Source organism: Sinohyriopsis cumingii, chromosome 14 (genome assembly GCF_028554795.1).
Source record: "Sinohyriopsis cumingii isolate HCF-2022 chromosome 14, ASM2855479v2, whole genome shotgun sequence".
NCBI lineage: Eukaryota > Metazoa > Mollusca > Bivalvia > Unionida > Unionidae > Sinohyriopsis > Sinohyriopsis cumingii.
Window position 1 is genome coordinate 16,230,780 of NC_142974.1, and position 15,429 is coordinate 16,246,208.

Below are 15,429 nucleotides of genomic sequence, written 5' to 3' on the forward strand. Positions count from 1 at the left end.
ATGTCTGCAGTGTAAGTTTACAGTGATGTCAAGCACTGGGGCATCATGCCACAGACATGTAGCATCATGTCCCACAGAGTCACATTATTCTGACAGCAGGCTGACCAGTCCTAACAATAACCGCATAATGCTGAGCGCCTAGAGAGGCAGATGTTAGTACCATTCTTATAAGTCTTTGGTATGACTCGGCCGGGGACATAAACCTCCCACATTCAAGGGGAAACTCTAACAACCAGGCAACTGGAGTGGTTGACAGTATCGATCTTTTAAGTAAAACTTAAGTTACTACATTTCCATAATATACGTAATTAATCATTACTTGTTGTCTCATTTGCATGGACTGCCTTCTTTGATGCATTCGTATTACTGTGTTTTGCTAGGTGCACCACAAATTTTAAATAAAACTGAAGTTACTACATTTCAATAAAATACATATGTGTGTTGCACAATTAAAAGAGAAGCCATTCATTATTATTTAAGCTCAGTCCTACAACGTACGGTCATGAACTTGATCATTTCATGGAAAATAAAGATAAATTTGTCACTTTCACTGAAAATACCAATATTTAGAAGCTGTCACACAGCTTTTATCATGTTTTAAATGGCGTTCAATGTTAAATTAATACTTGAAAATGCATGATTTAAACCCTGTGTCATACATAGCACATTATCAATCACTGTGTCATAGCACTTCATCAAACACTGTCAAAAGATTTTTCATTAAACAGAGATCATATTATCAATGCTGGAATTCTGACGGCATGTAAAAGAAAGAGTACCCAGCTTTCAAAAAAAACAAATCTGAAATACATGCTGAGTGCAAGTGACTCTACAACTATCACTTGCCCTGACTCAAATTCAACTTGCCCCAATGGGCCAAGTGTTTTTACTTTTATTCTGACTCAACATTGAAAATGACAATTTAAAGAAAAAAGAAATCTAAAAATGTAATAAACTGAAGGCAAAAACTAAACTTCAGAAAATAATATTTTCTGTAACCCTATCTACTAAAATTTTGAATTTTATGTAGTTCTCATTTAGACAATGTTTTCTCCAAGTCTTTTTTTAAAGCACTACTCAGTGCCAACACAGTTTATGCCTTACAGTGTTTACAAACAATATTTATGTCTCATATTGATTCAATTTCACTTAAAGCACTGATCTCCTTCACCATCGAGTGATATATCATTAACCTTCATACTGACTGAATCAGCAGACTTTATATTCATAAAAATTTTAAACCAGTGTAATTTCTATGTACATGTTTGCAAAGGAATATTTTAAACATGTCTCATTTTAAAAACGTTTATCATCATACTTTTCATATTGTTCTTTAGATTGAACCAGTACCCTAAAAATCTGACAGCATTAATTCTTCTTAACAAATGAAGCCAAATATATGTGTGTAATTTGGATTTTTAATGTCTCTTTAAAAAAAATTAAGTCATCTCGCTATGATGTTTGCAGTCTGGCAGTTCGTAATGATGTCTAGCACTGGGGCATCATGCCGCAGACATATAGCATCATGTCCCAACCAGTCACATTATCCTGACACTAGACCAACCAGTCCTAATACTAACCTCTTAATGCTGAGCGACAAGCAAGGCAGCTGCTAGCATGATTTTTATAAGTCTGTGGTATGACTCAGCTGGGGTTCGAACCCCCAACCTCCTACATTCAAGGCAGGCACTCTAACTTCTAGGCCACCAGAGCAGTCCAAAGCAATGATCTCCTTCATCGTCAAGTGATCTATCATTATCCTTCATACAAATGAAGCAGAATATGTGTGTGTGATCTGGATTTTTAATGTAGCTTTAAGAAACAATGTCAGTCATATCGCTATTCTGTCTGCAATGTGGCAGTTAGTAGTGATGTCTAGCAGTGGGCATCATACCGCAGACATATATCATCATTTTCACCCAGTCACATTATTCTCCCACTAGGATGACCAGTCCTAGCACTAACCTCTTAATGCTGAGCACCAAGCAAGGCAGCTAATAGTACCATTTTTATAAGTCTTTGGTGTGACTCAGCTGGGGATAGAATCCGCAACCGCCTGCATCCAAAGCAGGCACTCTAACTGCTAGGCCACCAGAGCGGTCCGAAGCAGAATATAAATAGTATTATTCCCTGCCCAAAGGGCATATCCTTTCCTCTGTACAAGTTGATAGCTTGCATTACAATGAAGCAAACATTCTTCATAAGGTGTAGATACCTACATATAAAACTCCAGCAGAGGAGGAATATTAATATTTTACAAGTGTATTTGAAGAATTTCAAAATGAAAACATAAATTGCTGCATTTCAGTGGCATACTCAAGTTTCTGTCAGGCAAATTAGACTTAACCTTTATTTCCTGACAAGCCCATGGGCAATAAACTTGGAATATCGGACGGGTCTTACATAGATTTCAATGAGCCCTGGGTATTGTGCTATCTGACTTTTATAGTACAATTGCTGCAATTAGCACGATGTCTGTCCAAGTTTAACAGTACTCTGTGAAGGCACTAGTAAGGCATGGTTGACTCTGGAAAGTACTGACCAGTGGCTCTCAATGACCGGTATCTTTGATGAAGGTATGCAGTGTCTAACTCGTGTTAATGTGAAGAAAACTATAGACTCTGAGGAGAAAGGTAATGTAAGCCATATTTGTTGTTAGAAATTTTGTTTAGCAGTTTTGAAGATGTAGTCTTAAAAAAAAAAAGTGTATCATTTTAGTAATCATAGCTATACATGTATTTCAAAACAGACTGGCAAACAATGAAACAGATTTTCATCCTTTCTACAAACTTAAAAATCCTTTATGTTTATGCTGAGAAATGGCTGTATAAGTGTTGCCCTTTCCATCTAACTTCCAAACAGACAACATAACTATTTCTTTAGCTGAAATAATGGGGAAAATGGTAGTCTTGACAGTGCTGATGTTGCCACTACCATAAAAAGTGATACCTGTGTAACACTATCTGGCAATGCAGATGAGAAAATAAGTGCAATGGGAGTAGTATTTGGATGTATTTTTAATACCCTTGAATGTCTTTTCAAAGTCTTTGATGTCTTCTATGGATACTTTTCGAAAAAGCAGCCTCCAGTAAGCTGTCCAGTCTCGGTCTTGAGGGACATCATTCTCCTCATCCACTTCACCTGTTGAAAACAACAACTAAATTCAGCAATAGAGAATTATTCTTATTGAAATCCACCCTTCAAGCCTTTTTTTACACTGAAGCTTGTTTTTTTACTTTTCTGTTCACTATACACGCTTGCAGATCTACTTGAATCATGAAAATCTAATTAATAGATAAGCTCTAAAGTGTGTAAATCAAAGAATCTATATTCATTTTAATATATTTTTAACTGATTGCAGAATTTCTACCATTAAGTAATTTAATATATTTTTAACCTAAGTGATTTCATAATTTAGGTCATCAAGCAATGCAGCACTGACTATTGAATCTGTTCATTGATAACAGGTATCATCTGATGAGTCGGCTTTCTATACAATTTTGTTTTATTTGAGAAGGTATATGGCATACTTGCCAATTTCAGGCAACATTATGGGTAAATCAAAGAATCAATATTCATTTTAATATATGGTTTCATCATGTTTTCAATAGCAGATGTTCTAAGTCCTTACACCCAACATAACTTTCAAATATCTAACATGGTGTGGGAAACGTCAGAAGAAATTCTTACAAGTTTACCAATACAAGAGACCAGTTACCAACTTTATATTGCATACAGCATAATTTTCATCCCATTCAACCTGCAAAATCAGTGGATGGTCCTGGCCCTGTCAAAACCATTTCAGTGAAAATGATAATGGACTAAAAAAAAAATTAGTCAAGAGCAGCAATATATACTAGGGCTTGTCAAACCTTGGAAACACGGCTTTTCTTCTTCTAGGCCAGATTAATCTTCGTTAGGGAATAAAATATCAATGTAAAATCATGTTTAGAAAGAATTATTTCATGCTGTATATATCTTCAAAAAATTGTTTTAACATGACAGCCCAAACCTGTTTCATCATATATTTTTCTGGTCTCAGAGTCAGACAAGATACTGTATACTTTTCCCAAAGTCTGGAACTTTTGTGTAGATAATTCTTTCTCTGATGCCTCCACTCGATCTGGATGGACTTTGAGGGACAACTTGTGATAGGCCTTCTTCACTGAAATTGGAATTGATATCTTAAATGTACATATTTCTTAACTAAAAATACATGCAGGTGCTTCAGAAAACACAGATTGTGGTGACTGAATGAAACATAACATGTATTAAATGGGTGACTGCTAATCTTTTCACAGCTGAGCTTTCCATAAATGGTAGGTCACAGCATAAAACCAGAGTTCCTCAAAGGGACTAATGCTCTGCTCACCAAAAAAAGTCTCCAAGAAATCTATAAAAGACCATTCTTTCCTGCTGAGTGTTAAAACCATCTCTGTTATTCTTCAGTAATAACTGGATCATTAAATTTGCTGCTTTGGATGTCAGATTGGCATAGATTTCTATTAGGACCAACACGATATTATTTAGGACCAGCAAAACATCAAAAGAAGACTTCTGGTGGAAATCCAACATCGATATGTCATTCCTTCTTCGTGATGTAGCAATAACAAGTTTTTCAAGATGGCTGCCATGGTTTGCCATTCTGTGTTCCAGACTCACACCATTCCATTTTGGACCAACTAGACATCATAAAAGGTCTTTTGGTTAAATAAAGCACAATGCTTATATCACCAGACAACTAGAATTAGTTATAACAAAATTTTCAAGCTGGCCTCTGAGATGGTCATATTGGAAGTCAAATCAGCACCATTTTCATTTAGGAATAGCTAGATACCATAAAAGTGCATCAAGATGACAATCCCATATGAATTTATATTCCAGAGAAGTCAGAGGTCTCACTAGGATTTTAAAACTAGGAGTCCAGGACTCCCATTTTGGTAAAAATAGGAGTCCCATCATCAAAAGTTGCAGTCCCTTCATTCCTACAGAATCAACACAGACGTGAGTGCATCTATTTTTAGATGGAGAGGTTTTCATAATGTAATCACTCACTTTAATATAGTTTTATTACAAGAGTCCATTGACAGGATTGTAAATTTATGGTTTATTTATTTGTCAACGTCCTTGTAGTAATTTTAGGCAATTGTTAAATAGTATCTTATTTGCTGTTTTTTCCCATATTTTCACAAATATGTGTCAGGTCGGAAAACAGCTTAGACCTTAAAGAACATCTCGCGAATTCCACAACATAGCACTGTCCCATACGTTTCTAACCTACTTAATTTGCATTTTAAAATTAAATCTTTAATAAAAAATACCTTGGCTTTGCTTTCAATGATTTGAATATTTTTCTGAAAATATTTGCCCGATGGTTTACGAAAACAGACAATCTAATAAACTGGTACATCCCAGGCTTAGTGAAGTCGGCCATTATTTCCCGTTAGGCCTACTGGTTCACTTAGAGTTTCATATTAATTTTATGACGAAATAGTGTACACGAGGCAGCTAATAATCACCGATTCTAATCTTAAAACACAAGTTTGTATGTTTCATCATTAAAGGGTATTATGCATGAAATTGATAGTTGCTACCTTACTCAGAAAAGGGTTAATGGTCAATCAGCTATCAAAACATGTGCTTGTGAATGGGCAAGAATTTGTTTGTCAACGTAATTGATATCAAAACTAAGCCTAGGTACTGATATAAATACATTTTGCTACAACACTAGAACTAACCGAGCTAAGGCGAGCTGCATTAAAAAAAAAGTATGGTCAGTCAATGTACCTCTTAAATATCACTTGTTCGTCCATCAGAGTGATACTGAATTTTGTCAATCCAAGTCAGGACTTATTCCAAACACTAAGCTAGGTATCACACACTTTCTTACACTTAGCTACTGTCCTATCCGAACTATCAATTCTAGCAGCTTTAGCACTCTTCTGAATCTCGTTACAATCTTTGTTAAGTTTGCCGTTTAACCCCAAAATACGTATCCAAATTTATGAATGGCATTTTGTCTAAGTCTCAACATGTCTTGATTGTCGTGCACTACTTATTCCGATACATTCAGAAATGAACACAGTAACGAAAGCTAAAGTTGTTTATTTGATGTACTTTTATAAATGACCACATGTACATCTCTGGGTCTTTCTGAATTCAATCACTGTAAATATCAGTACATTTTTGCATCTGGCCACCAGTCAAAGCCTTTGATCTTGCCGCCCAGCTACTGCATCATGTTCTTTTTGATGTACTCTTATAATGGCAACATGTATGTACATTAAGGGGTCTTTCAGTCACTCAATTTTGTCATTGTAAATATCAGCACAGCTAACTGATCAACACATTTTCCCACAAAGCAGGTGGCTGAAGCAGGACTGGCAAGTCTTTGAAATTTGCCACACACCTATAACACGCGTACGGAGGACTCCGGTCTCAGTGATTTTCTGCGTCCCAGATCAAAATTGGCATCCAAATAATAATAATAATAATGAGGACTTTGTATAGCGCCTAATCTTTAGAAGTTCTAAGCGCTTTACAACATTAGGCAACACCTATAAGATAAGAAACATAATCATATTATTACAAAAACAAACAACACAAAATTAGAAAAACATTAAAAAATAAAAAACATGCTGAGAATATTTCAGGTAGGAAACATTATTAGGTCTTTAATTTGTTCTTGCAGTCGAAATAAGTGAGTTTTGAGAGCCCTCTTGAATGTGATCACTGTGTCTTTGTGTCTTAAGTTCAGTGGGCAATTCATTCCATGTTGCTGGGCCCTGGTATGCAAAAGAACGCTCTCCATATGACTTTGTTTTCATAGTAGGAATAATGATTATACGATTGTCAGAAGAGGAGTGTAAGTATCTTGCTGGTGTGTACACACGGGTGAGGTCAGATAGGTATGTTGGACTAGAGTCTGACAGTGAAATGTAACACAAAGAACAAATTTTGCGTTTGATTCTGGATTGAATGGATAACCAGTGTAGGGTACAGAGCAGTGGGGAGGTGTGCTCTGATTGTGGTACTCTAAGTATGATCCGAGCAGCTGTGTTTTGAACTTATTGAAGTTTCTGGAGTAGACATTGAGATGAACCAGACAGAATTGAGTTACAATAGTCCAGTCCTGAAAGTACTAATGAACACACAAGTGTTTTAGTGGCATCAACTGAAAGATATTTGCAAATTGAGCTGATGCGTCTCAGCTCAAGATATGCAGCCTTGCATATGTTCATGACATGTTGGTGCAATGTGAGAGTACTGTCCAGAGTAACACCTAGTTTTTGTACTGATTGTGTGAATTTAATGTTGGCGTTGTTTGAGGTAAAGGATGTGACTAAGAAAGTCTTTGTGTTGTGATCAGAATGGCCTCAGTTTTATCATCATTCATCTGCAGCTTATTAGAAGTCATCCATGATTTCACATCAGAAATGCACCTCTCTACACCTTGGATGGTAGCATCAACTTCAGTTGGGTGGCTAGATTTGTATATTTGGGTGTCATCAGCTTACAATTGGTGAGACACTGGATGATGATCTATAACACTTGAGAGCGACTGAGTGTACAGAATGAAGAGAACAGGTCCAAGAACAGACCCATGTGGAACACCACAACATAGATCAACTGGGCTGGAGTGTATTCCATTTGCAGATATAATTTGTGTCCTGTTGACCAAGTAGGACTTGAACCACAGTAAGGCAGTATCATGAATGTCAAATACATGCTGGAGACGGTGAAGTAATATATCATGGTCTATTGTGTCAAATGCTGCAGACAAATCAAGGAAGGTGAGGACTAATCATTCCGCTATCCAACGCAGACAGAATGTCATTAAATAATTTCAGAAGAGTAGTTTCAGTGCTGTGGCATGGGCGATATGCAGATTGTACATTGCTAAAAAGACTATTTGAATTTAGATGATATACAAGCTGGGATAGAACAACCTTTTCTATGATTTTTGAAATGAATGGGAGATTAGAAACTGGGCGGTAGTTCTTTAAATCGTTATGGTCTAGTGTTGGTTTCTTCAGCAGAGGCTTTACAATGGCAGTTTTGAAAAATGATGGGAATTTCCCAGAATAGAGAGAGGTATTAATAACATCAGTTAGTGAAGGCAATACTGGATCTAAGCACTCAAGCAGCAGTGATGTTGGAATTGGATCAAGTTCACATGACTTTGGTGCACTCTTCATCACGACTGTATGTACAAAATTCATAGAGACAGGTTCAAATGCTGCTAATGGTTGCCGCTCAAATTTTGTATCCCAACTGTATGGTGATGACGAGTCAGTTGAAATTGTGGTGTCAAGCTTAACTCTAATGGTTTGTACTTTTTCAAGGAAGAAATTTGCAAACATGTCCGGAAGGTCAACTGGAGAGAAGGTAGTTGGAAGTGGTATACATTTGATCCTTGACATTAGCTTGTCAGTAATCTCAAAGAGCTCTTTGCAGCTGGAACTTTCCATGATCTTAGTAGTGTAGTGGGCTGATTTCGCTGCATGGACTATATTTGTGACATTCTTCTTAGCGACTTCATAGATTTGCTTATGAATAGTGAGTCTGGTGGAAAGCCAGAGCCTCTCATTTACAGCGGTCTCTTAGCAGTGCGAAGCTGGTTCCTAACACTGCTATACCATGGAGAACACTTTTAAATTGATACTCTGCACTTGGTAGCTGAGGCATGTTTGTCAAGTAATGAACACAGACAGTTATTGAGTTATTCTGCAGTAGGAGGTAAGCAAGTTGTTAGGTTAGCTTGGATGTCGTGCATTAGTTTGATTCTATTTATCATATGGAGGTTTCTCTTAGTAGCAGATAAAGGTAGAGGGTTAGGGACTGATACATCAAGATGGCATATAATGCAGAGGTGATCTGATGCAAGGTCATGGGATACCAGGGAGGACCGTAGAATGTCATCATCAGGTCTATGAAGAATCCAGTGTAAAATGTGACCATGTTTATGGATGGGTTGGTTAAATGACTGTTTGAGGTTGAAAACATTAATGGAATCTATGAGTTTTGATGTATTTGAGTTTCTGGGACAGTCAAAGTGAAAGTTGAAATCTCCAAGAATAATCAGGTTGCCACCTATCAAATTTCCATAGTCCAGGAGATTCGGAAACTGCTCCAAAAAGAGAGAGTCAGCCAGCTTGTTTTTTCTACTAAGAGGAGGGCGGTATAGGCAGAAAAAATTGATTGACCTTTGTTCCAGTGTAACTGTGGTTTGGACTAGTTCAAATGATGTGTGGTCGAAATTGAATGTTGTGGTATAGTTAAGATGTTTTATCATGGAGTTCTTTGTGATGACAGCAATTCCACCTCCGCGAGAATTACGGGGGAACGACTTGATGGAGTAACCAGTGGGTGTTCGATCCACACACTTGGGTTCATCGCCTGATGTTTTTAGCCATGTTTCTGTCACAAAAAATATGTCATGATGAATGTAGTCCCAGTTCGTTTAGTCTAGAGCACAATGTAGTGTGGAGAGCCAAGGAGTGTTCATTTAAAGCAATTAATGAGGGTCCATCACAGGATAAACAGGATGACTGGCGAGTATCACGTGATGGCAGTTTGTTCAAAAACATTGGAGCAAGACAGCTGAGAAAAAGTCCAATTATTCTCGTTTCCAAAACAAGGAGATGAAGAAACATATACGAATCCAACAGCCAATACATAATGAACACAATAACGAAGAAGAAAACAGGCAACAAGCACAAATATAATGAAAACGGCACTAAAAAACGGAACAGCTGCTTAAAGCCAGTTAAGCGATAGCTTTATACCAAAGCATCGACAGCAGCAGGTCCAGAAGTAGGCCTAGGCCGAGGCAAAGTGATAAGGCATTCAACGCTCATTACTTCCAGTTCCTGAGTTTGGTGTTTAAAAAAAAACGAACACCAAACGGTCCTTTTCAGGGAGACCCATCTCTCTCAAAAAGAGAGCAGCTGCTTCAAGCCGGTTAAGTGATAGTGGCCATCTTGTTCTATTCATGAAATTGTTTCGTGTCTTCGCTGTAATCGAATTCCAAACCGGATCATCCTATTACAACATGGCACACGAGTACAAATCAAACCGTGCTTTGAAACTAAGCAATGGTGGGAAAAATCATCTACATAAGAGCTCGACTGTGATGTAATTAAACGTTTCCGAATCTCTGGAAGTAGTCTAAGATGTTGAAGATGGCTGTCATATTGCACATTAGAACAGCATGAATTTCAATTAGGACCAATTAGTCATCATAAGAAATATTTTTGTGAAAAGCACATGATGATATGACAATCCATACCTATGACAATACGTACGTAAATTTATATGTATATACAACAACATCTCCAACAAAAAGTAGATCTCAACCGTACAAGGCCAGAATTAGTTATTGTAAGAAACATTAACAGCTGCTGAAAATTTTGATTAAGTAAAAAATTAAAATGTTGCTCAGAAAGTTCTCATGTAATTAGCTTATAGACTCATGACTGTAAATGGGGGTACTAGGGAGGCCATATGGTCTAAAGCACTAGCCTTTACAAATCACTGCCCTCTCACCCTGTTTGAGTAGGTATGAATCTTGGGTTCAGCCAATGGGTGTAGGTGAGAAAGCTTGCCAGTAGCTTTGTGTAGGTTGATAGTTCTTACCCGCAGTGCTCACAAAATATGATAGCCTGATGCCCCTCTCATTTTAGATTAAGCCCGTCCTATATTCTAATTAAGGTGACCACTGGGTTTGTCAACAACAACAAAAATTGCCTGAAGAAAATTTGATCATTCTGATGAAATGTGTAAATATATTTTCTAAATCAAATCAATAATGAAATTGAGATCAGATTTTAATCAGATTGAATCATGATAAAGAAACCACTCCATGCTATGCTGATGACAGAATATTTGAGATGATGCATGCTAGGCTAAGAACAAATTGTAGGAACTTAAATTATGATGTATATGCAAATCATGTAGCTAGTAATAAATGTGATGTGATGTCATGTGATTTGGATTTTTAACGTAGCTTTAACAATTTTTCAGTCATATCGCTACGATGTCTGCAATGTGGCAGTTTATAGTGATGTCTAGCACTGGGGCATCATGCCGCAGACATGTAGCATGATGTCCCACCCAGTCACATTATCCTGACACCGGGCCGACCAGTCCTAACACTAACCTCTTAATGCTTAGCGCCAAGCGAGGCAGCTGTTAGTACCGTTTTTTGTAAGTCTTTGGTATGACTCGGCCAGGGAAGCTAGTAATAAATATTGCACCTGTGGTGAAATTGAGAATGCAAAACACTTTCTTCTAGACTGTTCCAAATATCTAAATCTTCTAGATAAAATTCTGTTCACACTCCCTCTCACTCATGTGATTGAAACATTATTATTCGGCAACCCAATGTTAACTGTAGAAAACACAAACAAATTTTCAACTGTGCAACATTATATTAGGATGACTAAGAAATTAACTTAATTGACTGAAATTACAACCATTTGAATTACAATTAATTAGTTCTTATTCATTATTATGCTTTGTACACAATTAAATGCACATTTTCTGTAAAACCATTGTTACTAACATCGAGATCCTTGATGTTATATTTTCTTTCTTGTAACTGTTGGGAAGACAGTGCTAATAAGCTTATGCTTTCTAATGAATCACTCAAATTATATGTTTGGAATTCAATTTCACAAAATTTCTCCAATAATTATGGTTTAAACTATATTGAGGCATTGCGTGTCATGCGAAAAATAGGATGTTAAATAACATCAGAACACACTATACAGTACCGTTACTTGGGCAGTAAGACCCAGACTCCCAAAACAAATATGAGCATCATGGTATTACATGTAAGACTAACATGCCCTAGTATAATGTATGTGTGTGGCCAAAAAGGTATGGAATTTTTTTTATTTTAAGGTATTCTGTCACACACTCAATGTCTTACCATCCAAATCACAGGCTTGTATAATGTGTTCTTATGTTGGTTGACATCAGAATGAGTAATGAAAAGTTTCAGGAATATCTCACACACTTGGCAGCCCATATCAACACTCTTCCACAAATTAATATGTAATAAATATGCTTACAGTGCTGTTTTTATTCTGGTGGAATCAAAAAATGATGCTAGCAAATAGACGCATTTTCATGTTCCGCTGACATACATTCGAATTTGTTCAAATGTGACGGTACTCAAGGTATGCCGAAGTATGTTCAAGTAGGTCCATGTGGGGGATATGTTACTTGAACAAAATGAAATGTTGCTTACAGTTCCAATAGGCATAATATATTTTATTGTTTCGTTAAGGAATAATATTTCAAATGAACCTGATTTAAATATTACCGACTTTCATCGCTTTCCAGCTAAATGAAATGTAACTTGTAAGCCAAAGAAACTTGAAAACAGATCCATTTCTTTTGTGAGAATTTGAATTTATTTGACAAAAGACATCAGAGTAAGTAAAGTATAACTAAAACATTATGACTTTATTTTGTAGAAAAGCGTCATGATTTTAGTTGCCAGTTGTGTGAGATATTCTTGAAAATTTTACCTTCGTTATGATGCTAGTCGGCATCAAAACACGCTACACAGCGCCGTTAATTAGGCAGTAAGACCCTGACGCCCAAAATATAAATATCAGCGGCCAGGTCTTACATGTAGAACTGAAATGCAAAATGTTGCATGATCGTTAAGTTAATGAAATGCGACATCACTGCTACATCAATTCTTAGCCATTCCGTCACAATCAAAGTATATCTCCAACTTTAAAACAAGTTATGAATTGTGTATTAACAACCGCCATCGTTTTCCGTATTCACCTTCATTGTCAGTCGCTGTTTTCTTGATTTTCAAAACTGCATACAGGTTATCCGTCTCAAACAACTCTCTGCATGACTCAAAGAGACTTGACATTATGATTAGCTTTTAGCACCAATGTATTCAGCTACCATGTATAAATTTTAAAAAATCTGCCAGTTTCGATAAAATTCCAATATTGTTTCTCTTATTGGTGAAGAGCCAGAATGACCAATACGTTGAACAGACGCACACTTCGTGACCGGATCAGTCGTACATAACGGATTAATAGGTGAATGATGGGAATGACAGCAGCAGCAATACTACTACTACTACTACTAATAATAATAATAATAATAATAAGACAAACCCAGTTGCGAGCGAAGCTTGCTGGATATACTGTCAGTTAGATCACCATCGTTTTTATCCGACTCAAGGTAATTATTCTCAACTCTTTATGTGAAGAACGAAATATAGGCGGTGTAAAAAGCAGGCATTTCAGCCAACAATGAGCTAGCCGCACTTTTAATTAATACTACCAATCATGTAACCTGCTCAAAGAAAGTAATACATAAATCATTCAGTTACAGTAGTCTTGAAGTATAGTATCATTGAGTCGTTGTGAAGTTATTATGATGTATAACATTAGCAACCAAGAGCATGAGGGCAGTTGCACTATTTATATACAATTCTGTTTGAGTGGGAGGAGTTGGGGGGGGGGGGTTAGCATATATAACGAGACTGATAAATGTGTAAATGTGTATGCTTTTAGGGGATGCACTGACACTCTAACGAAACACTTTGTTGCACAGCGCATAAATATTCAAATTGTTCAAATATCCCTACAGTATGGAATATTCCATGGAAGGTTATTATATACTTCCTTCAAAAATATACATATCGATGGCAAAATCAAATTTCAAGTACCTGCTTCTATATGGAACCTAATGGCGTGATCCAGTAAAATACAGAATTGAATGTTGCGTGTTGTGATGTTGCATTTAAAATTTGCGTGTGTTGAAAAATTTGTACGCTCTGTTATTTGTCGATTTTAACCGACGTCCTCTTTCCTTGTCCCAGATTAGTACATTGTCACCAGCGTAAAAGTCCAAAAAGATCGATAGCTTTCGTTCACTGAGTTGCCGGTGAGCGCTGCTGACAATCTTGAAGATGATGAAATACCCATTGAAGGCAGTGAAGTGTTCAATGAAGACAGCGAAGACGGTGGAGAGCACCGAGACAGTGAAGACAGTGAAGTACTCTATGATCAAAGTGAAGAATAAAATAATTAGAAAGATGCGTTCGGAATATTTTATATAGAAACACCAACGGCATTCTTTGCAGAAAAAAAGAACGCTAGAAAATGATACTCAAACCGAAGAAATGGCAGTATTTCAGTGCAAAGTTATTACGATGCAAAGACACCCAACACATAGGAGTAATATTCATGAACGGCACGGTAAACGTAGGAAGCTTCAAGTTCAAGGATACGTTAGCCAACACGTTCGGCAACACGTTTGAAATTCTTGGATAAGAGCATGCAAGGGACGGTCATTTTCGAGTTAGCGTGGTATGCTATTATGATGCTAAGTTTTCAGTATAGGGAAATACATTATTTGTAGAATTTTACAAACTTCTTTTCTTGTTCTTAGTTTCAGACCATATAGACAGGGGCCTTGAGTGGCCGAGTGGTCTAAAGCGCTCTCCGTTACGGATCACTGCCATCTCACCATCTGTCTGCGTGGGTTCGAGTCTCGGATTCGGCTAATGTGGGTATGTGAGAAAGCTTGCCAGTAGCTTCTCGTGGGTCGGTGGTTCTTTCCGGGGTTTTTCCGGGTTCTTCCTCCACCATTAATACTGGCAACCAGGTATAGCCTATCGTGTGCTGCAAATGGCGTTAAACCCTACAACAACAACAACAATCAGACCATATAATCGGATAAAAGACAAATGGCAAGCCTTGTCCGGTCGTGGAAACATCGCATTGGTGTATTTTTACACCAAGGTGACTTTGTCCCGGCTGGATACCAAGCGATGAATTTTCTCTGACAAAATTATCACTTACGCGTAAGATTAAAAAATAGATCCTGGTTATTGTTTTCGCGGGAAAGGCTTGCGATTCTTCTCGCACGAATGATATACAATGAGGTTGTGCTGCTTGCTCCTCCACGGGCGCAAAATGGTAACGTGTTGTCTGTCGCGGAATATTAATCAGGTTCGAAATCGTGAGTGAATCAACGGACCAACCGGTTTAGTAGCACAACATTGTCCACGTTCGAGCTCTCCCAGGGCATACAGGTATCGAACCAGATGGTCCTCGGCAAAGTCTAACGCGGGTGGTTGAGGAGGTAAAGCACCCTGTGTGACCGCGACAGTAGTATAAGGGGATACTTCAGCGCCAACAGAAAATACATTACACACACACACACACACACACCCTTGGGATCGTTTAGCATCAAGACTATTTAGCACATCTGGAAATGTTTAGCGACAATGGGAATTGAAAATGGAGAATATTGGGACTGTATAGCGACAAGGGAAAGTTGTGTTGTTGTAGAGGGTATCGAGGAGAGGGTGACGGGTAAGTTCAGCTAGTTCATAAACTATACCAATAAAACAAATCTTGGCGGGGCGGGGCATAGCAC

At 37.5% G+C, this 15,429-nt stretch overlaps 1 protein-coding gene across 1 annotated transcript in view; it reads right to left on the reverse strand.

Moving 5' to 3' along the window:
• The window catches only part of LOC149783319 (dnaJ homolog subfamily C member 9-like), a 29,906-nt gene extending 16,899 nt beyond the window's left edge, over positions 1-13,007 (reverse strand). The window contains exons 1-3 of the mRNA XM_089931543.1: positions 12,808-13,007; positions 4,013-4,165; positions 3,025-3,141 (exon numbers count right to left, since the gene is read on the reverse strand). Coding sequence (XP_089787669.1) covers positions 3,025-3,141; positions 4,013-4,165; positions 12,808-12,901 — 364 coding nt within the window. The 5' untranslated portion in view covers positions 12,902-13,007. The remainder of the gene's footprint in view (positions 1-3,024; positions 3,142-4,012; positions 4,166-12,807) is intronic.
• Between the last annotated feature and the right edge of the window lie 2,422 nt (positions 13,008-15,429).